At 45.8% G+C, this 27,987-nt stretch overlaps 2 protein-coding genes across 4 annotated transcripts; one reads left to right on the plus strand and one right to left on the minus strand.

Moving 5' to 3' along the window:
• Positions 1-19,409, minus strand: LOC128305490 (cell growth regulator with RING finger domain protein 1-like). The gene is made up of 8 exons (XM_053043000.1): positions 19,288-19,409; positions 14,885-16,954; positions 10,367-10,524; positions 7,670-7,841; positions 7,070-7,220; positions 3,541-3,648; positions 1,420-1,732; positions 1-865 (listed from the first exon to the last, which is right to left on the minus strand). Exons 2-8 carry the CDS (start codon positions 14,989-14,991, stop codon positions 684-686), a joined length of 1,191 nt encoding a protein of 396 aa, XP_052898960.1. The 5' UTR covers positions 14,992-16,954; positions 19,288-19,409; the 3' UTR covers positions 1-683.
• Positions 7,676-27,886, plus strand: LOC128305297 (cyclin-dependent kinase-like 4). 3 transcript variants are annotated; one of them, XM_053042796.1, is made up of 7 exons: positions 7,676-7,852; positions 24,796-24,864; positions 25,993-26,299; positions 26,387-26,552; positions 26,835-27,085; positions 27,174-27,269; positions 27,340-27,886. In XM_053042796.1, the coding sequence occupies exons 3-7, from the start codon at positions 26,012-26,014 to the stop codon at positions 27,592-27,594; spliced, it is 1,056 nt and encodes a 351-aa protein (XP_052898756.1). In that variant the 5' UTR covers positions 7,676-7,852; positions 24,796-24,864; positions 25,993-26,011; the 3' UTR covers positions 27,595-27,886. The 3 variants fall into 3 exon arrangements, with proteins under 3 accessions (XP_052898756.1, XP_052898676.1, XP_052898839.1); XM_053042716.1 differs by lacking the exon at positions 7,676-7,852 and adding an exon at positions 21,237-21,305; XM_053042879.1 differs by lacking the exons at positions 7,676-7,852; positions 24,796-24,864 and having other exon boundaries at positions 25,784-26,299.
• The last annotated feature ends 101 nt before the right edge of the window (positions 27,887-27,987 follow it).

A 27,987-nucleotide genomic window follows, 5' to 3' on the forward strand; every position in this document is an offset into this window, starting at 1 on the left:
CACAGCGTTAATACATCTTTATTTAAAACACAAATCAGTCATCCGTAGATAAAGATTTTCGATTCTTTCTGTTTCTTTTGCTAACACACATCACTTACGTTTCCGTTTTTAAAAATCACAGCTAAAGAAATAAACCTTACCGAAAACGGGTCGAGAGACAGATCGCTTGCAAAAAAACATAAACACTTTCAAATAAAACGGACCAATTTGAAACGATCATCATAGTTGGTGATTTACACATTCCCTAACCCCCTATTTTTCCACATTACATCGAACGAACGAACGATAGAAACATGCTTTACGCGAATTTCCGTGTTCCTGCTCTTACCATCAACGATTTCTTTATCAGCTTTAACGATCTCTGACTCTCCTAACTATCCTGACCTTCGATGGGGTCAGAAATGCGAAACTGTTGCCAACGACACGCGTAAATTAATACTAAATACATTTTTCACATTTTCACTCATCTGCGAAACTTGCTTCATCTCAACGTATTCCCTCTTCAAAAACACATGGTGTGTCACTTCGTTTGACCCTCCTGTCTTACACCGGAAGACACTGGAGCCGGACGAAATGTATCGTGGAACCATCGACGGATTAAAGATACGCCCGGTACGCTCTAATACTAATGTATCATCCCAATCCTTCACAACGCGTCGTGCCTCCTCCTCCTACAGCGGGCTTCACCGAAAGCCGAGAAAATCGGTTAGCCGATCGTTGAGCGCGTCCAGCCAGTGAACGGTTCCCTTCGGTTTGCTGTTGACCTTAAGCTCGTTTGTCGTATTGGCCGGTAAATATTCCTCGGTTCGTATGCAGAAGTAACTCGTTATCGTGGCCCGACACATGGGACACCGGTCCAGTTTGGCTGTGGGTGGGTTGGTAGAGTAGAAGAAAAAGAGAGTTAAAACAAAAGAAAAGCAAGGAAGAAAAAGCAGTCCACGAACGGTAAACAGATCTAGGCCGGGTGATATCGCACGCAGATGTCGTGCTCGATAATGGTTTTAGCTAAGAAAAGGATACTATTAGAACGGTGCATTAGTAATCGATCCACGCACGTGGCTAACCTTAACGAGGGAGTTTGAAAATATGCTTCACCTAACGACCATTCATTTGCATACGTGTGGGGCTTGAGACTTGAAGGATCGCAGAGCAGGAGGGTACATGCATGTAAGTTGACTAATTATTAAGACCATTTTGCACCAGTGCGTCAAACACACAATCAGTACACGCCGCGGTACACACTTTTGAGCAGGCTCCTAACTTTCGTTAAGCTGCATTGCCAAGAAGCAAATTAGTTAATTGCAAAATTGACTTTCATTCAACGCTTCGCTGTCGCAATTTACATCAGTACACACACCAATACACTTTGCTGCTACCTTCCCTATTAGCGAAAGAGACCGTTGAACGGTCTAAACTTACAGAAGCAAACTGCGCAGATGCACGTGTGTCGGCACGGTAGTAACGCTCGGGAAAGTGGAAAGTAATGGCACACAACGCACAGCTGCTCCCCGACCGGGCAGTCTCGTGGGGTCGAATCCGAACAGAGCAGTGGCTCATTATTGCCAGCACAGGCTACCGGTTCCGCGAGGGATAACGTGCCCGTAGGAAGGGTTGTTCCTGCGGGGCCAGTTCCACTACCGTTTCCAGCGTTGTTCAATCCACCATTACTGCCCGTATTAGTGGCCGTTGTTTCGTCTGCCATCATGGGATCACCGGTGGCCAGATAGAGTTGCTGCAAAAAAAGGTAATGGAAAGAGAACCAACGTTAAATCAACCGTAGCTAACCGTGCAAAGCAAAAGGCTTATGTTTAGTGGAAATAGAATAAATATTAAAGAATTCTCTCACATCCTGTATTCTAACGAACGTTTTTGGGATTCACAATGCCACTAAACCGGTCTATGGTGGGTGACACAAAGTGTTTAAAATTGCAATTTAAAACCTTTATTTAAATTTAAAACGTTGCCCGATGGTAAAATATTTGCAAATATGCTAATGCACCGATTGTAGAACATATTTCCTAGCCTTATCGGCCAAATGTCACCACTAATTATCTGTAGAAAGATAGCGAGATTGTAGAATTTATACCGCAAATGCATATTGCCAAAAAACATGGGCACGTCTAACTCCCCCAGCAGATCGTAACATGATCATCGGTCGGGCTGGAAGTGATCGTGTCTTTTTCCCCATGGTCCCTCATTTCCAATTCAACGCGATTTTTTGGTATTCCACGGTGTGACCTTCGGTTTGTCGCAAATATGAACGTACTGCTAAACAAAACCGTTCGTTCTATCGCGATCTTTGCTAAAAATGTGCGATCCCATGTTAGTCGGCTGTGATTCCATCTAATACCGGAATCTTGCCTATGCTGCTCCTACATCTTTGCGAACGTTAACGAACTCTGCGACAACCCGACCGACCGACCCAGCAAAAAAAAAAAAAACAAAAACGCCAACCAATTTTAATCACCACCAAACAAATCGATAAACCATCAAGTCAAAAAAAAAAGGAAACGCTACCCAAGCTTAGTAAACCGGTATTGCTAACTAGCAGCAGTATGGTAGTAGCGCCCGTCAGCCATCCGATCAGCCAGCAATGAGTTCATTTATCTACCACCTCCGAGACACACTGTGCGGAGCAATGGTTCGCGGGGTACGGTATGAATAAAAACCAGTCAGGCTTTGGCAGGCAATGGCTCGGCTCAACGACCGTTACACCATTCCACGCCAGTCCGCCTCTACCTTCCACCGACACGGCTCGATCATTCGAGCTTAGTTTCCATTGAGATCGAAAGCATAATCGCACGCGTAGCGCGGAGTGTTTGTGTCGGTCGGTCGGTCGGTTGTTGTTTGCTTGCCCTGCGATTGCCACATGTTGCCCATGAAAAAGAAAACTGGCCAACAAACGGGCCGCGTGGGGTAGGATGTTGTGCAGCGAAAAACAAAACCATCCTCCCGCACATGAACCGGTCTGTGGGGTGTTGGTGGAGGTAAGCGTTACTAGTTTTCCAGCTTCCATCGCTTAGGGGGAGTTGAGCGGGCGAAAAGTGGTAGTAAAAGGCAGGAGGTGTGGCTTTTTCTGCTTTTGCACTCAGTAACTCCAACCCGACAGACGGGCAAGCACACACATTGCGGCAGCATTAGGATCATATTTTCGATTCTTGATGCAGTATCGGTGATCGTGCCACCGATCCATCCGTTCGGCCGGTACCCGGTGTTGGTAAATTGAACTGTGAAGGTCACTTCAGTGCTCTCCGCGTGCTTATGCTGAAGTCTATCTCGCACCTGGTCATACGACTCACACACGATTGCGCAATATCGAACCCCTCTCTTATGTGATGTGGATGTGAGGTGAAATGTTTGTTCTAAGTCCGTAGCGAATTCAAATTCCGTTGGCCAATTAATCTGCACGTTCTCTGTAGCACACGAGAGGGGCGTGGTGGTGCTGGTGCTTCGGGTATGCCAATGCCGGTTGGTGTCATAGCACCTAAAGTTCGTTAACTCTCGATTCGTTGCTTGTTGACCGTTCGTTTAAGCACTTACCTTCAAGCAAGATAGTTGACCGCTCGCCTGCTTCAAGTACTGGGCCAAAATTGACGTCGGCAGTGGACAGACCGGATCCCGCAGATGAACGACATTAACCAGTATTACCTGAAGAAATGCAACAGATATAAGGGAATTCGTTAGGATCATTGATATATTAAGGATTTTCTAATAATTGTTTAAATGTGGTTCTTGAACAGTTCATTCATCAATAAAATGAATGAATTCTGACTAATATTAAACTATTGCTGAATATTTGCTCTGTAATGGGGAAGGATTCGAAACCTCTACAGGGGGATCCACAGACTCTCCTATTCAGCTCCTATTCCATCACGTTCTCGTCGTGCAGAGTGGTAACATATGTGACCGAATATCCAACCTTGGGTACACGGGCTAGTCCCAAAACCTTAGGCGGATGGTGGTGCATGGCAAAACAGGAGTGGAATGGGTAGTCCAGATAGCTGGACTACGTGAACGGCTACCTAAACTATGCTGTGACGAATCCCTGCAGAGATAGTTGGGGCTTACCCTTGCCTAGATGGTAGATGCGTCTGCCAGAAGAACTGGGATTATGGACCGTGAGCGGTTTGAAGGACTTCTGCATCAGGATTAGACCGTGAAGCGCTTCTAGCGCCTGATAAGTATGTAAGTAAGTGCTATGAGAATGTCGGTTCAGAACTACCTCGCTACTATAATTCTGATCGTTCTCTGGAAAATGATCTTACATCGTCTATCTCCTATTATACTCTTTCTTTGAAACCTTTAATATACAACAGGTAATCTAAACAATAGAACAATTCTGTGCTTGAAAGACTATGGGACAATATGGGACTGTATTCCTACAGAGTCCAGTTGATAATGCGATGATAATGTTAAGCATAATTTAAAGCAGGATTCTTTGGTGCTTCTGTAGCTGTCTACTAATTGGCTCTAACCGACGCTGAAAAATTGTCCCTCATTAACGCGAAGCTTTGTTATACGTTAACATATTTATTATATCCGGCCTTGTTACAACCACCTTCCAAGGTCGCTGCTGGCTGCGCTGAAATGACAAGCACGACCGTTTTACGGCGTATTCCAACAGTATTCCTACAGCGCAAGACATCTCAAATTCTTTCTAATTTACGTCATTCTGGTGTGAGCGTAGGATTAATCGATACGTGCACAAACGTCCGGAGTGTGATTTCTTTTGATATCGAACACATGACATCTATCTGGACAAAACGCAAACGTACCGACTACACGTCCGAGGTCGTATTGTCTTTCGCAGATCGATAATATGTCGCCGATCATATCCAGTCGGTCGTACGGAATTGTCAACAACAAGGTATTCGCATTACAGTGATCATGCTATCACAGCCCATTAAACAACTCATCTTACGCAGCTAGTTGCTTGCTAGCTATATACCGTGTTTTTCGCTAAGAGATGATCCCGATTTGTATCGCAATCGGTAAGATCGCTTCTCACAAAACCGGTTCGCTACGATGACGGTATTTTCGCTGTTCGATTCCGCAAGAGAGATTGAGATTGAGGAAAAAAGCAGAGTATTACGCCATTAGTGTGACGCTCATAATTCCTCAGATCGCAATGACATTGAAGAAATGTGGTTTTCCTGCGAATTCCGAAACCAATTACAAATGGTGGTGCCCCCTTTCCATCCCGATTGGAGCAGGAACAGGACGCTGCCAAAACTTTCCAAACCCCTCCCCGGTGGTACACTACACAACACGCAATTTGCTTTCTCTATTGTAAGGGCGGCATTTGTAAGTGATTGTGCTTTCAAGACGGTGAAGTGATCATTATTACTCAACCACAGCGGGCAAACAAAACATACAAAAAAATCGCATTCAAATAATCCATCCCATCCGCTATACGCACGCCTCCGGTGTCTTGTGACACCACACCATACGGGCGAACACACCGTGAAAAGAAAGTGAAAACGGAACGCAAATGCAGCGTGTCGCTGTGAGATGCAAAGAAGATGTTGCCCCTTTCGCGGTTCAATTTAGTGGCGGGTGAAAGCGTGTCCCTTTCTTCGCCTGCTTTGCTTGTTGTCGGTATTGTGACAAACCATCCGCACACAGTTCGATCCGGTTCGCTTGTTTTCTTAGATTTGCCATCGTATTTAAGATACCAACAACGCGTACCAAGTATGATCAGTTTTGTAGCCCAAGTCAACAGAGTTCAGCTGATCTAAACTTTCCCCTGGAGGAAGGGAAACTTTCACAATAGTTCGGAGGAGGGTTTCTAACCCGAAGGTCAGCCATTTTGATGACCCATTTGAGATGATTAATGGACAACCGATTCATCAACTCATAGCAAACTTTCCGAGATGGATTGATACAAAGAAAGCTGTATAAATTTATCATTCAAACGGGTAAAAGCTGTACAAATGTTGTTGGGACCATCACGTGAAAATACCTGCCTTTCTTTGACCAACCAATGGTACACAAAGTGTGCGAATTAAGTTCAAAACGAACTCGCCTTGCTAATCTTGGAAAAAAGCTAGCATACTGAACAGATACAGCGCTACGAATAATGTTCGATTGTTGCGAAATCCAGCCATAACAATACATCATTAGTTGATTATGCAAGGACAAGAACTGTGTTTGCTTTTCCTCATTTTGGGCAAGTTCCTGTTGCTTCCGACTCGTGTTTATTCCTCACCTACCACCAGCGTCATTTCGTACATATTTATTCAAGCTCACTTCCTCACAGCTTGCCCAAAAACCGGCACCGAACGCGATCGTCATAATCGTACGGAAAAAGTCCCCGGAAAGACGGAGTTGCTTTCGACGGAAAGTTCGACTGTTTACATATGGAAACGAGGAAACAAAATGATCGTTATGCGTTATGTTGTTTTACATAATCTGTTTGCTCTCGCGAAGTTCCGAAAAAAAAAACATATCGGCCCACTGATCGTACGGGCCCGAATGTGTCGTGAAAATGTAGGACAATCGATCGGTTTATTGATTTTTGCATTCACGATCTTTTGGTTGATGATGTACGGCTGCGTGGCTGCTTGGGTGTTTGTGTGTGTATGCCACACAATGTTCAAAAAGGAGAAGATACGCAAGCAAAATATTACTCAACATTTAATTTATGCACACACATACACGCATCTTATGCCTGGCGTAATCGAGTCAAGCAGCGAGTGCGAGTGCCTTGAGGGAGGAAATGCAAAAATCAATAATGCCATCCCGTAAAGGCGTCCGCCGGGAATCGTGCGTAATCTTGGACTGTGACGGTGTCGATCTGTAGCAGCTCCGTTTTTATTTCTTTCTGGATGCAGATCACCTTTTAGGTCAGAGAGAAAGTGACGACGAAGGATGATGGGTTGGGGTTCGTACCGGTGCCGGAACCGGTTACTGTATCTTCACTAACACCGAATAACACATCAGATCTGATCCACCAATAATTGGCCTCGAATGATCTCATTCGTTGCTACCAAAGACGGGGGTGCGGACGCGAAATAGTCTTAGAACATCCTAAAAAGAGACAAAAGCATAACATTACGCTGACACTTACTGTTTCATCCGGATGCAGTAGCTCTTCCGGTCCAGTTTCACGTATCATAAACACCACCAATGGGTAGGCTAGTCTGGGTGGAGCGCCCAAAATTAAGGGTGGCTTCGGGGACTGCAGGGCAATGATGTGCTCCGTATGCGGTTGACAGCATCTGTGTGAAGAATTCGCGCCGTACACAATTGCAAAGGCCAGAAAAAAGAACGAAAAAAAAATGATCAGTAAAGGCAGAATACGATAGTGGTGAGAAGGAGATACATAAAACCAGCTGCCAGCGTTTGCTCGAACAAATTCTGGGGATTTCCCACGCTGTTTATTAGCGCCAATGTGAAGTCACCTTATATTGTACGCTTCTATTCGCGAATATTCGTGCTCTTTTAGATAGAAAACAACTGGTTACGCTTTAAAGGAACGTGCAAGAGGAGTTCAAGATTCGGTTCAAAAAGGGCATCTTGTGCTAATTGATAAGAGGAAGATCAGGCGTGTAATAAACAGCGCGAATCGGTCGAGCAAAACTGTGTCGGTGCACGGCAGTACGTGCACCACCACCGGGTTTAGCCAACGGGGCTTATGTTATCGCAATACAAGGCAGTGAAGTCAGACCTTACGTTAGTTGCCAGTTGCTGACAGTAGCTGGAATCGACGATATGCGAATTCGATGCCTCCCGCAGATCGTTCCACGTTCTCCACAGCGACACATGCAGCTCCCGGATAGAAACGCCCCAGAACGCTTGCAGCGAGTACTTCACCTGACTGGACACCGCTAGGCGTACCTCTGGAAAAATAGTATGTAGAAATGTACATCGTTAGTTAACCGCTCGCCGTGTTACGCATGTCTAGCAGTATAAGCTAGTGTTGTTTGAATCTGATCCACCTTCATGAATCTGAAGCGATCTTAGAACTGAATGGATGAATCTGTATTTCAAAGATTCACGAATCCTTGAAGATGTATGAATCGCCCAAGTCTTACTACTACCACCAAGGAGTGTTAATCAAACACTCGCATACACACTATACCAGGAGGAAGTTGAGTCAGGTAAGCACGATAAGCGACCTGATTGAAAAAATCAATCAGGAAGCTGCGTAAACCTGTTTGTAGGTTGACCCTTAGGACCAGAATGCACACAATACTTTCCGTGTATGGAAAGTGAAAATATTCTGTTGCATCGTCGTCAGCAAACGAGGAACGTACGGGACCGCTCCAGAAGAATGAACAGTGCACTCTACAATGCGACCATTAGCTAGTCGTGGATTGAAACTTGCTAACGGGTAGCTCACCGGGCCGGACCATTCGAAGCCGAGTTCGTGTTCTGACATCGAGGAAGTGTACACAATATCCTCACGTGATCTTGGTCACGTAGATACTAGAACTCATAACTAGAACAGGTATTACAACTTTGCACCGAGGTTTGCCCGAGGATGGAGGGAATGTCTGACGTTAAGTTCTAGGTGCAACATTAGACTGGCAACGTACCAGCGTACGCCGAAGTACTTACTGATGAGTCAATGTCACTCCAGCGAACAGACAGAGAGATTCAATCTGAGGAGGTGACGGACAGAGATTCATTCCTACGTCTAGAAGCGGTCCTGTGCTAATCTAAGTAATGAACGGTGCCTCGTAACACACGCGATCTTCGGTACGACAAACTTTTGCAAGTGGAGCGCCTGCACACCCCATCTCGTTCGCCCATTGTGTGCGCGAAAGCGTTAATATTGCTCACGGAAATGGAAATGCATCAACCATTGGCAGAACGAAGCGCCGCTTATTTTCACCACTTTGTTTATGGGCGCGTAGTGGGGTCGTATTTTATGTGCGACCCACCATTACGTTCACTTTGCACTTTAATGAAGTAAGACGGATGCTGGCACTAGTGGTGCATCTTGTACGACCGCAAAACTGTGGCGTACGTCACGTGTGTCTTTAACTTGTTTAACGCAAACATTAATTCTACAACACACATACACAACCTCCGTTCGCCGTCGGTTCCTCTCGTGGAATCTTTTGTGTGGCTTTGGTTTCGTGCGTCAGTACTACCGACCGGCAGCTTTTTTTTAAAACAACAGACGAAGATGCTGCTAATCAAAAGCTATAAAAATTCTAGCCACATACCACAACCCTCGAATCGAAATAAAAACGGAGCACAGAATTGTTTCACAACCACAACATCCTAGCTCCTGGCGGAATGAAAATAAGTGTGCAGCGCAAAAAAAGCGCAAATTTGCCACTAAACGTGTGAGTTAAACACAGGAACTAAACAATTCTAAAATGTGCTAAACGTGCACTGTATGTTTAACGGCTTTAAATTACAACTGTAGCACGATTCTACAACATCGCTATCGCCTGCAACACAGTCGTGTGTGATCAGCTTGTTAGCAAAGACAGCAAAACAATATTCTTCCCACTACTTCATCAAAACCATCCTCAAGCTAAACTTAACGATCGGAAGCGATTCTAGTGCCCTAGTTGGTCTATACTTTCCCTAATTTGTTTTACCATCATGTTTGCATTTTAAATTGCCCGTTGCGGTGGTGAGGTTCTCGTAAATCAAATGCTCCCGTTTGGAATACGAAATGTAATCATTGATGTTACAAGAAGCAATTATCGTTACGGAGACATTAAAACCGGCACGTGTGTTCTTTGCGTTTGAAGGAAGTTGTTCTTGCGTTGCGTACAAATATCATTATTTTTGGATTAATGAGCTATCTGAGATAAAGAACCTGTGTCACCTTAGCTGTAAAAAAAAGATAACGCTTTAAATGTCCTTAATGTTACCCTTGAATCGCTTCCAACACCTGATTGTAGCAAGGAAAAATTAAATGTAAAATGTATGTCTGTGCGTGTCACGCTTGGTCCACGTCTACACAATCTATTTTGTTCGCTTGATCGAACACATTCTCCTCGTATGGTTTGGTCTAAAGCTATGTCTAAAAACGACACTAAACTCCCTATCGCCTGAGCTAGAGTTCTTGCATGTTTCGGTTGCAAACCAATACCGTGCCGTATGTGGTTTCGGTGTCGTAATCAATTCCATTCTAAAACTAAAACCGAACAGTGAGCACCATTCGCAATATCTACTACTAGCGTCGCGATCGAGTGAACTTTTGCTGGAGCATGAGCTCCAGCACACACGCACCATATCCATCCCCCTACACGGGCTCGGTCTTCAATTGGTAACCGGAGCGAAAGAATTCGATAGCCTCCCCAGAGTGTTGAACAGTTCGTTCTGCACGGTATTACCGAGTCCTTCCCCAAATCTCTCGTTACAAACAAGAACGCATGGAACGCATTGGGCCACCTACCGTCAAACGAGTTGTTTCCCGCGTCGAGCAGCCGAAATGTGAACGGTATATGGACACGGGTCATTTTGAGGCGCGGTACATGCACGTTGTGGTTCTGCTGCGTTACGTTCGATGGCCTTAAAACGTCATCGGCCTGCACTCGAAGTATCACGGCGGCCCTGGAAGTAAACGAGTGGTACACACACACATGAGATTGTTTAGGCTTTTTTTTGCTTTCTGCTTTTTCGTTACACATGATGATGATGTTGATGAGTGTAATGAGATGAAACGTGACCAGCAGGGACACTGCAGTAACGGTACAGAGTGTGAACTACAGAATGGGAAAGAGCCAGGGAGAGGTGAAATGGAACGAACGGTGTATTACATTGAGGTGAGGTTGTTGCGAGGAGAGACTTCAATGAGTCCAAATGGTAAAGGTAGACACTGTCGCGGCGATTTGATCTGAAGGCTGCGCAGTTGAAGAACCGTTAAAGAAGTCAACCCCATCAAGACCGACCGAACGCTGACCTTCCATGTGCCTTACCTTGTACACAGTCTTTCCCCACTATCTTTCTTCGAATGCCACATCTCTTAGGCATTTATTCCCTAGCCGTCCTCGGACATACAGCCGAATGTCCTCCGTGACCACCTCTTAGGTCGCTTAAAAGCCTTCCATCCATTTACATTGTCTGTTTGACTTTGGGATACAATAAACAGTAAACCAAATACAGCTCCGCAATCAATTCCGGACCTACACGATGCATAACACCGAAGAAAGAAAGCAGCGAGACAGAAAGACGTGTTCTCATGCATCTCAAACATTCGATTGGTTCATCAGACGTCGCTCAGTACGAGCAGGTTCAGAAATACCGGCAACACGCTCGAAAGGAAACCAGTACCTCGAGGGACGTTGAGGCGAAAAACGATTACTGGGTGACGTGACCATTGCTGCCGTATCCCTTGTAGGGCAGTGGTGTAAAAGCAATCTCGGTGATCATGTCAGCACACAGCGTCACATCATCACACGGGTTCTACACACGATCTCGTCGATCCAAGCTGGATGGTAACGCACTCTGACCGTCTGCAATAAAGAGCGTGACGAAACGGAATGTCGCAAAGAACGAGCTCTGTAAGGCGACCCCGTCGGCATCGCGCTACAGCTGACGTTCAAACCGACCCCATAGGTGATCTACATGTTGCAAGCAACGCAGAACGCACGCCAAACATGTCCACGACGAAAACCGGCCTTTCCGAGCAGCCGAAGTTTGCAAACCATTCCAGTTTGTCCGTTCTCTTTCTCGCAAGCTAGTACTTGCAGCAGGATCCAGGATGCAGAGGTCCACCAGCAGTAGAGTATGCTGCCGTGCCAATGCATGCGCGATGGCTTCACGCCGAAGATACACGGTCAATTCCACGCCGATCGATCACCGGACCAATACGTTCCAGGTTGTACGGCATCACGCTCGTGTGGTGCATATGGGCCGCACACGAGGTGTGTAGACTTGAGACAAGCAGTCAACACACCGGTTTAAAACCAAGTCAAGGCTGGCGATGTGTTTAAGGTGTGTGCGTGAGTATGGGTTTGTTTTGCATTCGCTATTCACCGAACATCACAGCCTCCGAAAGGCCGCAACTGTTGGAGCTTTTCGCTGTCTGTGGTGTTTTTTTGCTTGCAGAAATTTGCACCAGCATTCGCAGAGTGATGACAGACGTTGGATATCGCAGATCGTGCAGATCTATCTCACAAGAAGCACAACGACGATCGACGGCACGACAATGCAGCTTTCAAGCGGTTCGCCGTAATTGAGGCATGGCGAGCGTGAAAAAACGGTCGTTTACTGCAGGTTGGAAGGTGCAAAAATGTAGTTTAAAATAAAATACTCTCTCGTGATGGCGCTCCGGTGGTGTATTGGTTGCGGCGCTGGACATCACACGGCAGGAACCGGTCGAAAATCCTAACACAGGACCAATCTCCACCGAGTCAATGAAAGACGGAAATGGCAAGCCTTAGAACTCTTGAGGTTTGTTGTGCCGGTTAAGAAGTAGAACTCCTCTCGTAAGAAAAAGAATTTCGGAGCGAAACTACCTAGACAAATCTTGTTCCCCAGCATGATGTGCGCAATTGTGAGTGGATCAAGAAAGAGGAAAACTCAACGAGTTTAACTTACTCTAGCCCTACTTAAAAAAGCTTCATCCGCGCCTAATGACCCGTTATTGACTTGCACTTTCTTTCTATACGTTTGTTGCCTTTCTCTTTATCTTATCTACCATCCTGTTTGCTGTAATCTAATGTAACCGTATTGAATTGTTACACCTCACATGCTTTGCTGATGTATTCTTGACATTTTCTTGATGTTTATTCTATTGCAGCATCAGATCATCAGCAAGGCCGATGTATCAGATGCATTATCTAATTCCTTGCATTCGTATAATCAGTATAATCTTAATACAGAATTTTGTGAACATTAACTACATCCTTGCAATCGTTAAATCCAAACTCTTACACAAGGCTCTAACGCACAGGATTAAAAATATATAAGCTATTCGACAGACAGACCGATCCTTCGTTTCAACCTCTTTGTTTCTAATGCACATGGAATTCCGTTAAACCTCCTTCTCCTATTCCCAACTATTAACGAACAGGTTAGCATTCTCCCAAAGGTAATAAGTACTAAAGTAAAGCATCGGCTAATCCGTGTCTTGCCAAAGGCATTCACTGTTTATCATCAGCAGCAGTAGTATTATTCGTTTGACGCGGTTCGACGGTTTCTGACGGATCGTTTTCCGACGATGCGTCGTTATGCGGAAGACAACTGCCGATCCGTTTTTATGGTTACGTGTCGTACGCGATCACTCCATTCCCCATCTGCCCCCAGCTACCCCTCCACAGCCTCACACCCACTCTCTGACACCCCCCTCGTTTTTGTCTATAAATTTATGGCCACGTTCAAATACGGTTGAACGCACGCTTTTCACGAACGTACGAAAACCGATAGCCGCCTTCCCTTTGGGTGTGCGCAGTGTTGTGAATGCTGCGCCGTTCATCGCCGGTTCGCCGGTTGCGAATGATAATGAAATCATAATAATGCCGGTACAACAATTTGTGGCGTGGGGTGGCGTGTACGTCCAGCAGACACTACTGCTCCCTACTCTAACAAAAAGAAGAACCAACAAACAAAAAAAAAAAGAGACAAATCCCCCCGAACCGATCGCGAGCGTGTTGTTGATGTTGGTTAATTTATGCTGCCCACGGTTGCTCCAACACACCCGACCGAACCGACATTTCATTTGGATGGGTGCTGCGGCGACAAGCGGCATACGGTAGAGGCCGATAACGCAAAAGGAACATTGAAACATTGCCACTTTTGGGACGATTTGTTTCTTCTGTTTCTGGCTTCGCGTCGCACTTTCAAGGTCGCGGTGACAGACCGCCAACTACTGACGCAGCTACATGACACACACGGACATGGTCGGAACATCGGTTGCCGACAGTGCGAATCAATTTCATCCGTACGCTCTTATCATGCGCTTTTTGCTGGTTTCGTGTTCGAATAAGCAAGCATTCGTGTGTGTTAATGTTATGGTATGTTAATCCTCAAAGATTGAGTAACATTATTTCAAGATGCATACAAAAGTGCAGCCTAAATACTTCGAATTATTGTTCCCCTACGCAGCTTAAGTTTATTTCGTAAAGATAACTACCGCCCTGAAGTTTCAAGTGCACAAATAATCTTCCAATCATGGCGACTGTTCCGTTTTAGTAGCTTCTGCAAACCCATAAACTGCTAATTAGCAATGTTTTGACCAATCGATCATGAAATAGTCATTCCCGTTAAGTTGGCGCCAACACCTCACAAATACTTAATCCTCAGCTTTGCTGCTGTATGTGATAAAATAGGGACACAGCAAAGGAAAAAGCAAAGAATAAATTTCACACTTAAACCATTCAAAAACCAGTTTGGATTTGGAGATTTGGTGACGCACTTTTTTGTGTGTTTCGCACAAAACAATGTCTTCTCACATTGCTATCTTTGCTCTAGCGATTGTGGTTAGCCTAAATCAATAGGAGCCATCTGTAGCCAACTATAGAAACGTAATCGATTCGCGCTCCGGTCAACCACGGATGTATAATACGAGCAAACGTTTGAAAAATCGCCCTTGAAAAAAAACCTGCGAAACCCCGGAAGTAAGGCGACGATAACATCCCAACCTGATAAATGGCATACGATCGTCCGCATGGTGGATCAGCACCAAAAATACTAGTTTCAATATCCCACTGCTCTTCAGGTCGAGCAACTCAGCCACGTGCCTTCGATGGAGCGCATCGTTCAACCGAAAATAAGTGCACCGTGGCTCTGTTTCAACGATCTTCCACCTTAAACACGTCAAAAAATTCCATTTTTCCTCTTTTTCCTAACCGTTCGACACGAAAATCATTTGTTGCTTTCCAATTTTCCTGCATTTTTACGAACATTGCAACCTGAATGAATGGAAATGAAAACGGTGAAAAGGGGAAAGTACATGCGAGTCTATACTTACTTGATCAGGAACATGATCGTGGCACCGATGCACACGATCACTGCTGTGAGCGGTAGCAGGTTGGTGATTTCTGCCGCGGAAAATGCTAACGTACTAAACGCACTCATCGTGGAGGTTTTCTTGTGTATTTGTTACCTTCTTATTGTATATTTTACGTACGTACGTATGAAAGTCGTTTCACACAGTGTTCCAGTCCCTGTTGTTGGTGAAATGAACAGTTGCTAAGCAAGCAGTGCCAATGTTGCTATCATTACAGCAAACTTTTTCTATATCTCTGTTCTGCTTCTGCCCGGTGTGTATCGCACAAAAAGTGAGACCGTAACGAGATTGACACAGATCGATCGATGGCACGCGTTTGCAGGGACAGTCACCGTCATGAACACACATACACGATCACAAACACTCGCCGACACACTCCCAAACAAACTTCTGGACGATGTGCGATAATAAATAAAATTAAATCAACCAACCAAACAAACAAACACTACAGTTTCATCGAACTTAAGCACGCGTGACACAGACGGAATCTCACAGCACGATCAACAACGCGCGAAGATCGAGGATCTCATCGATTTGCTTTAGTTTTGCCTTCCTCCACTGCACAAAGAAGCTGCTCTCGATCGATCGATCTACCACCGTACGGAAGATGATGCAGACCACAAACAACAATATCCGTCCGTCGGTGTAGCTGCCCGTTTGATGATGGGCCAGGGAAAAAGAGAAAGTATCCCAAATGTAGATCGTTTGTGATCGTTTTGCCCGTTTGCCTTTCTGATTTAGGAGTTTTTTTTCTCTTATCGTTGCTTTATGCTCTGCTCTCGAGCTTGGTTTGTTTGCTTACGCGCCGGCGCTTTCTTTCTTCGCGATCTCGCGGGAAGTGCGGACACGGACGCCAGACGTGGGAAACAAGATGAAAGTGCCGCTAGCTTCACGAACTGCTTCTCCGTCTCTGTTTTTCTCGGTCGCTTTTCTCGTTTGTTCGCAGCGAAATGGTGTTATGTTGTTGCGCAGTTTCCAACCGCGTAAGGTGAACTTTCACGTAAATGCGACCAGGTTGATTAACCTCCAAGGAAGGGTTTATTCTCCGTTACAGGAACGGTATTCTTCACGGAGCGCTGTCTCTCCTTCTTTCTGGTAGGACGAGTGCGTCCTCGGATGCCTTTATCCGGATCAAAGGTGCTTCCGATCGGCTATTTCCAGCAACAAACGGGACGCGATGGGAATGAAAACTTAGCCACTTGCTCGCACTGCGTACAGAAGTATGCTGCTCGTGCACAATATGCTACCCGTACACGTCAAAAGCCACCAATGCCAGTGACGACTGCAACTACTTGAAACGATGCTTCCCGGCCGAATCGGTACATTGCTTCCGCCTCTCAACAGCGCTGAAACATAACTGAACCGTGCGTGAATGCGTCCGTCCGGTCGGGCGAACGAATAGTGCTTCGGTGGTCCCCACCTACGGCACCTGCCACCATCCCTCCACCAAAACACCCCTGCTTCCACCACCAAACGTTCAGCTTCTATGAGCGACCGGATGAACGAACCTGCAGAGCGAACGAACAATCGAACGAATGGCCGGGTGCAGCAACCGGAGCTGGTCGTACAAGATCGACAGAATGATGATGACGATGATGATGGTGGGGCAAAACTTGCAGCTCTGCTTTTGTGGCAAGCAACAGCATCAACAAACGCGCTTTGCCACGAACTCGCGACTAAATTGTCGGGGACCCAGTTCGGTGGTGGTTGTTATCTTTCGTTATTTTCGTTTCCTTCCTCGTCACCGCTTTGTCCCGTGTTCCGTGTGTCCCTTATTTCGTGGGAGCCACTGTTCTAGTGCATCTTCTGCTTGTAACGTTCCAACGCGTCAGCTGCACGCACCGAGATACTGCCCCTTCAGTCGCTTTCCTATGATGATGCCAATCGGATGGCGTAACCGAGCGATTGCATTACGATCGTTTTGATGATGCTTTGCGTATCGGCCAAAAATGGATGCACGAAATCTGGAAGCAAAGTTTTTTTGCCCGAACAGACCTTATCGTTACTGCCACAAAAATTACTTCTTTCAAGCTAAAAAGAAAATAGGAAAAGAAAGTGTGGGCTAGTTAGAATTATCTTTTACTCTGATCGTCTGAGAGACGGTTAAAATATAAATCGAGGTTGGTGAATGGTGATTGTGCCGTGATTAAAAGCCACTTTCCCATCGCTTTCACCGCAAATAATTTGGTATTTTTTCGCTTCATTTTTCATTCCATTATGTTTTATGGTCAGCTGAGGCAAAAACAACATTTTGTCATGGGATTATTTATCATATTTACTGACTTACTGAGATCCGTTAGGATACGGTAGGCTGATCATGTGATTAGAATGGCACCGGTCGACCAAACCCGTCCTTTTAGGTCGTGTAAGTGGAGAGAATAGTTCTACCAATTTGAGATGTAGAAAATTGGTAAGTGAAATTTACAATTAGTAACCGGAAGATAACGAATTATTTCGGTAGCCGAACCGATCAAAACTGATCAAAGTAACACATGAACATGAAAAAAACTTCATCCACAAGTGCACCAAACTTTCTTTAGAAGCAACAGTCACAATTTCAACGCAATTATCTAAAAGGAAAGCCATATAAAATGTAAATTATCGTGAAACGTTCTGCACGCAGCCCAATGCCTACGGCCTTTTCAACAAAAAAGTGCTAATATATTACATCATCTGATAGGAATGTATTTTTCCGTCTCCTTGAGGTGGTTTGGTTTGTATCATCATTCGTTCGTTCGTTCCAGCGGGTTCCGATCGGTTCTCTAGGGGACAACGCGGTATTTTTCGACTCTCCCTCCCATTATACGCTCACAATCAGTCTTATCGTGTTTTACGCGACGCATGTTTGCACAGTTGACTTCTTTTCTATCCATTCCTCCCCCACCAGAGGTGCTTTGTTGGCACTAGGCTGCTGTGCGAACGAACGCAGTGTTTTGTTTTCTTCAAGCGCCAACTACGATGGCACACGGAACAGAACCGCAAACTAGATTGCACTTCAGCTTCCACGAAACCCGGCGAAACATTATCGGACGGAGCCCGTCGTCATGGTGTACCCGCCAAAGGAAGGACGTTTTGCTTTTGCTAAGAAGTTCATTGATGCGTGTACACGGACCTATACGCGATCGGCTATCGCCCTCTATCTCTCCCTTTTTCGGTTGGTTCTGTTCCCTCCGCTTTCTATCGTTTTCTTTACTAATTTTCCTCTCCCACTACACGCTACTTGTTTGATGTAGTTGCACAAGTACAGAGCGTCGTACCAACGAAGGGCAGACTTTAGGTTAGTGCTTGCGATGCGTCGTTTGTGCTCCCTTCCTCCCCACTCCACCGAGTTTGGCGTCCTTCAGCAGTTCGATTCTTGTTTATATTTTACATCGATATGAGGGTTTTTCGTCTGATGTCTAGAGGGCAAACAATGCGTTTGCGGTGCTTGTTATTCCAGGCCACAATATGCTTCACGCTACCGTGGCCTTAAATTTGCTTCACTGAGATGAATTGAAGAACACAAAAAAACAACGCAAAACCATGCACAAAAATAGCGATGTTTCCCATTCCCTTTTATAGCCTCATTTTGGGTGGCTACTACGATAGAAATACCGTTTCGCTCAACCATTTCTATCCCATCGACCGATCTTCCGAAACGGTTTTAATCTGCAAATTCCCATCGTCTACTTTTTGCTGGTAAGTTTGCCCAAATGAAGCATCTAACGGTGCAACCAACACCCGGGGCATGACCGATCATGGGATGAAACAAATACCAAAACAAGAATGTAGGACACCAACCGAAAGCGTCACAATTTTCCTCGATAGACTTCCGCCGATGGACGATGTGAAACTGTGACAACCACGAATTATTTTCCTAGGAAACCATCTCGTGTTTGCCTCTTAAATTTGGCACACCGTTTAACACCCACGGCCCGATGTAGTCCACACAAAAGGGTGTTGATGAATGTGAGCGATAAGCATCTTTTACTTTCGGCCGAAAGCTCATAAATTCTGACACATCTGGTTTTTCCAGCAAGTGTACAATCCGAACTAGAATACGATAATTGGGCTAGGTAAATTTGTATTCTTCTGTTGTTTGCTAAAAGCATGAACATGTCGAACGGTAACGTCGTTATTGCGCCAGCAACCGATGTCCTTTCTTGTTTATCTTGCGGCAATGCACTCTGTGCGGCACGTTTCTAAACGATCATCCACGTTCTAACAAAAGAAGTTGGTCTGGTTACGGTTTCTCTCGAAAGGTAATCGACGCATCAGACAAATATACCAACAGTTCACAGCCTGCATCACTTTGCATCGTGGTTTTCCGCTTTTTCCACGATACGCACCATACATCATGTATCAATCATTATTCTATTACATACCTTCTTCGAGCTGTCCGCCGTTGCCGACTTCTGGAATGTTTTTTTTCCTTCAACCACTTCAACAATCGCACACTTTTCTGTTGCCAGACTGGCGCACAAAAAACACACAGCTTCTTTTCATTAGTCACGTTTGTTATTGAGCGTGTGGGATCTTTTTTTATCAAGCAAAACATTCGAGAGACGTTCGGCGTACTGTCACGAATCAGCTGATTCAAAAATTACCCTCGGAGTTGGATTTGACATGTGCTGTCAAACGGGGTAGGGGATATTTGACCATGCAGCAAAATAGGGATATTATGAGTATTATTTAAAATACACGTTTTTTAGTGTCATAAACATAGTTTTTAAAGTCTTGTTGATATCTACACCGAAGGAGAATCAAACTAGGAGATATAATTGTCATTTAATATGAGGTACAAAGGGTTTACTTTTAGAAAAGTTCCAGGTTTGAATTAACCGTGTATTGCAGTCTAAATAGGACTTCTAAATGTGTTATTTTGCAAACTGCACGAACTTTAATATTGAAATTTAAAATATATAACGTCTCACTTATTAACGTATAGAAAGCTAGAAAGTGCTAATTTCTCTGCAATCAAAAAAATTTTATCTATGTTGACAGACAAACTGGAAACGAAATAGATCCAACATTCTTCAACATATCTCCTTATCTATTGTCATTATACGTATTCCTGCGATTACTCCGGCAACTGCGCCCTATCACATCGATCGTATCGATCTGCATCACGAATAATGATGGATTGACAAACATTAATAATAAAAGAGAAAAAAGGGACACAGTCTCGTACAGGTGTCGCAGAACGGGTCACGAACATTATTTACAGCCTCTTGCCTGTCCGTCAACCGTTGTACCCCTTACGAACCATGCTCCTATCACCAGCATGGCGCGGAACTAGCTACCGACCTAAACACGCGCATCAAGCCCAACCCAGCCAACCGACCGAAACGAATTTGTTTTGTTTTTCACCGTTGCCATGGTGGAAGTTTTTTCTTTCCTTCCTTTTGATTGCTGCACCCCCTGTGGACGGAGAGCTTTTCTTTGGCTTTTGTAAACTCAGGCTCAGAGGATTCCGGTCCGGTGAGCTAGACGTGTGCTGCACGCAGGTATATTCAAGAGTATCAGGAACCAGGACATTCCAGCCGTTCAAGCGTAGTACTCAAAATCCGCGAATGAGTACATGAAAAGTCGCTAAAATATTCACATACGAAATCGAGAAAGTAGAAACACGCAGTAGACAGCAAACCGAAGTTGTGCAAATGTTGTGGTCATTTGGCGATTACGCTCGGCACGCTGGAAGTACATAGTGCGTGCGGTAGAGTACACGGGTCATCTGGTGGCAGAAAATCGAGTTTTGTTTGCGCCCACTGCACAACGTCTTCAAGTCGCGGGCGTTGTCGAGAGTCAAAGCAAAATCGAACGAAGCAAATCCGCGTACCGTTGCTCCGTCAGTTGGCGATCGATTTTCGCTTCATTGAATTCGGCATCCGAGAGGACGGGTACGAAGGTGTAGTTTGTGGTTTTCCCCGTGCGAAGAGCGAGCGCTGGTAGGCAGGAACATCCGAGTGCTTTTCGATGGAAGGAACAGTTGGGCAGACCTTACCGTGCCGAAGGACCTAGCAACACACCAGGAGATGCCGAGCAGTGATCGTAATTGGTGCGGAGTGTTTTAATAGCGTAATATAGCGCATGTTGTGTGTTGTGTGAAATTCCCAATAGCTTACTTGGATGATCTAGTCGCAATACAAACAATCTACAGCAGAAGATACACCTGCTGCATCGCGATTAGTAACTGAAGTGGATCAGTGCAGTGACGTGTGCGTGTATGAATCGACATTCCTAGCAACTGGAAAGGCCCGATACTGGAAATCAGACGTAATACGAACACAACCCATCCGCAACCCACTACCAACGGTACCAACGTGGCGGTCCGTATGGACAAATGGTTCGGGGAGAAACGGTTGTGGTTGTTTGGTAATCATTTACCGCTACTACCACGCAGGTAACTTTCCTGTTTCCCTTGTACTGTACCCAAGGGCGCCATTTTTAGTGCCCCGGTTCTCACCTAGTACATTCGGTGTATTGTCTCCTGATGCAAAACCTTAAGCAGAATGTAGATAAACTCCGCTCAATGAACAGATAAACTAACTGTGGCTTTTAGACAGGAGACTACTAATGTATCGGAATAGCTGAAAGTGGACCAGAAAGATCCTGCATCGTATGCAATTGGAAACTGCTTAGTCAATTTCACTCCGAGGATGTGTTTCTTGTGCGAAAGTCCTACCAACCGGACGGAACCGAACCAGTCGGCACAATATTTCCGGTAGCTAAGGATAATGAGGACGAAAGGCGTGCAGTGCTTTGAACTCGTGCCGGATACGTTGGCCGAATGTGTTTTGCACCAAACACAAGCAGGCAGGCTAGGAGAAATGTCCGAGAGAAAGAGAGAGACAGTGAGAGCGAGAGAGAGAGAGAGAGAGAGGAAGAAGAAATGAAAGGTTTTGATGGGTGCGAGAGTGTGCCCCGTTGGCATGTAAAAGGAAGTTATTTATGGGTCCAATTTTCCAAGTTCGTCCTGTGTTTGTCCTAAACAAATGCAAACCGGTCGATTCGGGATTGGCACGTATCGTGTATCTGTTTTCCATTTGGAACGGTGAGAGCATTGAAAGCGAAATCATGAATGGCAATGTAAAACAGACCACCCCGCTCCTTCTTGTTCCGGTTCACCTGCACCCAACACCAAAACAAAGTTTGTTTTGAACAGTTCTGTGCGCGTGGGTGTGTGTATTTGGGGGTTGTTTTTTTTTCACATTTTATTTTGGGGATTGATTTTGCACACACATATCTCAGTCAGTCTGCTATTGCACGCGAACGTGCTGCGAGCAATTTGGGAATCCAGTATCGATCGGTACAACTTCACCTCCGTCGGCTGCGAACTATTTCCGGCCGGGGAAGGTAGGTGGTGTGATGATCGGTCCACCTCCATTGGTACTGCTACTGCCCGGGAACAATGTGGTCGAAAGGGGTGGTGGTGCCAACGTGGTAATGGGGTTTTCCGGTACAACACTTCCATCGGACATGATGTACACGGTGTCCGCAAACACGACCGCTAGATTGTTGATTGAATCCGCCGTGATGGAGGTGGCACCCTCGGGGAACTGAATGTCCATGTTCTTCTGGCCGGCCAGATTGGACCGGAAGTTTACCGGTAGGCCCCGGACCGGGCTGGCCGCTGCAAAGGGAGCGACAGCTACCAGCAGTACGGAAGCAACGAGGATCAGCTTAGCGGCCATCTTTACTGCGACAATGTCGGTTTGGATGTATGCAACGGAGAGTATCTGGACCCTGTAACTGTTTACAACTGGCTGTACAACTGCGGAAAACCGTGTGACAACTTACGCCATGCCAACTGCACCATTTATAGCACAAATGTGGCTAGAGTCTCGAGCAGGATATGGATGCCTTATCTTTCACCTGCCGGACATTACTAATCGCTGGCGAAACAGGCGTCGCCTACTGGCAGGGGAAACATGATGTATTGGAACACGGGGAAGAACAATGTTTTTTCTCGCGTTTGGACATCTTTTTTGTCCGGTGGGTTTGTAGTACGAAAATCCCCAAAATACCAAGTGAGTTGCTGGATTACTAGTCGGAAATGGTATGTGAAAAGTCTGCAGCAAACAAATGACTCATGAATATCAGCTTTAACTAACGGGCGAGTTTCAAGGTTCACAACAGTACATCCTGCCATTGTTCGGAAGTAACAATTTCTTCTTCCCAGTGCTGCTCATTTATCGATTTGCCATGAGCTTTGCTGTCTGTCCGGATTCATTCCGGACACGATCGTAGTTGCTTCACTGCGTGCAACACATTGCTCACCACGAGCGACTCATGTTAGGCAATTGATTGATGAGTGTCGTCCAGAATTAATGACCTAGATTAGTGGAACACAAATAGCTATCTGGCAGAAAACATTCCAACCGATACATAGGATCGTTTCCACGTTTCAATGTCAGACCTTAAAGACGCCGGTTGTGTTGACTGTGTTTGACTAATAGATTGAAGCTATCGCTCCGGTCAATTGCCGATGGATCGATATGAGCGGGCTGCATATGCCTGTAATACCTTGTACTGTTGGGGACCTTTAATTGATTTGGATAACTTGAAAATTGAGTCACGGGTTCAGTCACGTTTCGAACTCTGCCTGGGCTCGCTGTTGCATCGTATACTAAGTAATTTTACTACTTGATCGACTCTACTCGCGGCATATACCTTGCACCCTGGGTAAACGTTAAATCGCTTGAAGAAAGCACGCACTGACGCCGCAATTGGTAAAGCTATGACCTACTACATAGCATTTTTCACACATTCTCAAACAAGGGTCTCTCCCAAGCAGAACATTCTACCCATAAGGAATAGCTTTGCTGTAACGATTGTTTTAACTTTTGACCTTAAACGATTGCTTAAGGTATGGCGTGTAAAAGTTTTCTCCAGAACTGCTGAAATCGATCCGAAAACTCGACTCCGAAAGGTCAACCCGAACCCCCGGGGGGGTGAGATGCTTGCAACAATCCTACTGGCCCACTGTAGAGACCGGCAACGGCGATGACGGTAGCGACAGAAGACGATGTTACCATCACGCCAAAGGCGCGTACAAACCGTACGACTCTTGGCGCGATAATTATTACCGATAAAATCTACCCCCGTCCTCCGTTGTGGCCTTCTTTTCTGCCTATTTCCCTCGACACAGTACACAATACAGTAGCGATTGGTATTTTGAAAAGTTCCAGCCCAACATTTATCTTTAATGGATTGGGAATAGTTAAACTAGGGCGAGTGAATATATTAGGAAGTATCGGGGATAGGATCCCTTGGGAGCGTTTGGCAGAAAGGCCGAGGCTCGTAAGAATATGAGCTTTTAAATTACGGCAAACCAGGTTTCTGTAGATGGGGTAACATGTTTCTTAGTACAGGTAACGATTTTTCGTAGCATCTCATTACAACCGTACCACAGAAAGAGCAAAAGTTACGGGATCTAGATTTAAAACTTATCTGCTATTAACCTAGAACCTGTAGCCCTTCAACGAACATTTATCAGTGCTGGGTAAATCTGATTCAGATTCATGAATCTGCATGAATCTCTGAACTGAATGAAAGAATCTGAAGCTCTATTCCAAAGATTCATGAATACTGTAAAATTCAACCGGTCATTGCTGGCCAAGATTCATGACCAGGATTAAGGATCCTCAAGGAGCTCTGAAGTATATGATTGAAGATTGAACATTTATGATAAATCATTAAAATGATAAGATAGATATGTGTAATACCACATGTTCAATGTAACGACTACTAATATCTGCTACTACTACTACTACTAAACTACTACATTACCTGAAAGACAACATCTTCAATGCAACTTAGTTTTATCCTTTAACCGACCCATTTGGTGCATAATTCATTCCCTTCTCCTTTCGCTTACCTTCTTCCAACAGCAATCTACCCTTCAGATGGACATCCGGCGAGTCGAAAGCGGAAGGAGTTATCAAAGCCATACAGGAAAGGTAAGACAAATGTCACGTTTGCGTCTGGCTTTTGTCCTGGTGGTCGACTGAAATCGAATGCCGCACGGTAGGAATGGAAGGCAAAAGGGTTGTTTCCTGGTTGTAACGAAGCTGCTCCATGACGACATAACCACAACACACGGAGACAGACCACGTTTTTACGTTCACGCTTCACGTGGGGTGGTACTATTGTACTACTACCGCACATTATAACCGCACAACATTTACACAAAGACGTACCGTACCGAAACCATCTCCCTGACGGTAATTGGCGGTTGGTACGAAGAGGTACCGGGTATTGATTTTTGGTTTGCTTCCAATCTGCTTCCCAATGCGCTAACGCTAACCGTCGAGTTCCTCAGTCCTGGGGCTTTATTCGTCCTTTCTGACCACCGTGATGATAAGGTGCTACATGTATGTACGCTTAACTAAGGAGGTCCTTGTGGGGGTTGTTGGAACTCGAGTATTTGAGTAACGTTTGTTCGTACGAGAGCGTGTGTATGGGTAGTACGTTTTACTCACTCGCTGACATTGAAGGGGGCCAACGGCCCGGTGTGGGCCTCGCTTCAACCAAGGCTAGTGCCAAACATTTGCGTTCTAATCGAAGGACTCACGTGAAGGATTCGTGTCCGAACATCTAACCACTAGCGTAGTCGTAGGGATCAGGGCTACATCAACAGCAGCAGAGTGGTGTGAGAATTGTGCTTTCGTTCTCACTCTGGCCGAATGGAATCTTCTTGAAGTAATCATGGACCGTCGTGTGAAAGACTGACGGTGTGTGTGCACAAAGCGAATGCGTTGGGGGCAGAAAGAGAAGAGGCGAAAGTTTAACTGGTCAGGCGATTTTTCCATTTAGCGATTCGGGTCCGTCTTCTGGAGGGCCCCTGGATGGATTTGGTCTGGCAGTGAGCGTCGCAGTTCACGCTGGAGAATGTTCCAGGGCACATTTGCTGTGGTTCGGTCGCGCACGATCTTATACGGTGTTCCCGAGCAAGAGTCCTGCGGCTGCACCGTGTCCCATCAACCCGACGATTGGCCGGGATCGTTGCTAGCCAGTGTACAACCGTACCCACTTACCGACACCCACGCTTACGGCAGCATGTTCGTCCTGTCGACACTTTTTTCCAGATCACGGGGCAGCAGTAGAATGGACCGGTACGAAAAGCTCAGCCGGCTGGGCGAGGGTTCGTACGGAGTGGTGTACAAGTGCCGCGACCGGGAGACGGGTTCGCTCGTTGCGGTCAAGCGCTTCGTCGAGTCCGAGGACGATCCGGCCATACGCAAGATCGCGCTGCGAGAGATACGACTGCTGAAGAACCTGAAGCACCCGAACCTGGTCTGCCTGCTGGAGGTGTTCCGGCGGAAGCGCCGTTTGCATTTGGTGTTTGAGTTTTGCGAGCATACAGTGCTGCATGAGCTAGAGCGACATCCGGAGGTACGTTGAACCGGGCAGGCAGCAGCGCAATGCTGCAAGTGATAGTGAATGATAATCATTTGTTGTTTCTACCGTTCCTCCAATCAGGGTTGCCCCGATAACCTCACGAAGCAGATTACGTACCAAACGATTCAGGGCGTCGCCTACTGCCACAAGCAAGGCTGTCTTCATCGGGACATCAAACCGGAAAATATTCTGCTTACGGCTCAGGGACAGGTGAAGCTGTGTGATTTTGGTTTTGCCCGTATGCTAAGTAAGTACCGTGTTGTCAGTAGTGCTTCTTAGTAGACGTTCGAAGTAGTGTTGTGCGCAATGTATCTTTTGAGAAGAGCCACTCATATGGAGTCATTCAAGTCAGGAATCGACTCGCAATCTCTTGGACATCCTGGATGATTCATGGATCTTTGAGTATTCTTCTCTTTCTGGATCAGATTCACCCAGCACTACTTCGTAGTAGTTGATCTTAGGAGACATGTTGTGAGTGTTGATTGTTTGCTATTTGATTATTGGTTTGGTTTTTGTGAATGCGTTTCAGGTCCCGGTGAAAATTACACAGACTATGTAGCAACACGATGGTATCGAGCGCCGGAACTGCTGGTCGGGGACACACAGTACGGTACGCCGGTGGACGTATGGGCCATCGGGTGTGTGTTCGCGGAGCTGGTACGCGGCGATGCTCTCTGGCCCGGCCGTAGTGATGTCGATCAGCTGTACCTGATCAGACGCACGCTCGGCGATCTTCTACCTCGACATCTGGCCATTTTCAATCAAAATGAGTTCTTTAAGGTAAGCAGTGTTGGTGTTCCAATTGGAACGGAATGGAGCTATATAGTGACGACGACAATGTCCTCTTTTCTTTGCGCCATCCTTACAGGGTATAACGCTTCCCGTGCCTCCGACACTGGAAACACTCGAAGCCAAGATGCCATCACGTACCTTAGCCAATCCGTTGATGATGGATTTTCTAAAGGTAAAGCCAAAGTTAGTGTTGTGCACTGCCAATGTACCGATATCTAATGGCGCTGTTTCACCTCTTGCAGAAATGTTTGGACAAAGATCCGGCCAAACGTTGGTCCTGTGAGCGGTTGGCAACGCATCAGTACTTTGAGGATTATATTACCAAACAGAAGGAGATCGAGCAAACGATTACGCTAGAACAGAAGCAAAGCGGTAACCGGGAACTTAAGCCGAAAACTTCAAACACCTCGCTACCGCAGCTACCCGGAACGCAAGAGTCGCGTGTACCACAGAAAAACCTTTTCCTACGGTCCGACCATCACTTGCCAACCATATAAAAGCAGCTACGAGGGCTTTGAGGAACAGGGAGGGGTTTGAGGAATAGAGCTGAAGCGCACGTAGCACAACCCGCATTCGTTTGCTCAGCTGCACTTGTGCGCCTTTGCATGCGATCGTAGATGTGCCCAGCAAGGAGAGAAAAGCATCGCTAGCACAGCAGCAAGATATGTTCGTGCGAGATGTATTTCGTTCCGTTACGCCTCTGTTACATCCCCTTGCTTTAGTTCAACGCGCAAACATCTTGACAGGACTGAACGATATTTCATTGCAATGATATAGAGTAAAAAGTATCTTCAATATATTAATAATGTACCTATAAGACATTGATGGATTGTAATTGAATATTGGGTGGATATTATTTCAAACTCCGGTGAAGCATTACTGGATGTAAA

The sequence above is a fragment of the Anopheles moucheti genome, chromosome 2 (genome assembly GCF_943734755.1).
Source record: "Anopheles moucheti chromosome 2, idAnoMoucSN_F20_07, whole genome shotgun sequence".
Classification (NCBI taxonomy): Eukaryota; Metazoa; Arthropoda; class Insecta; order Diptera; family Culicidae; genus Anopheles; species Anopheles moucheti.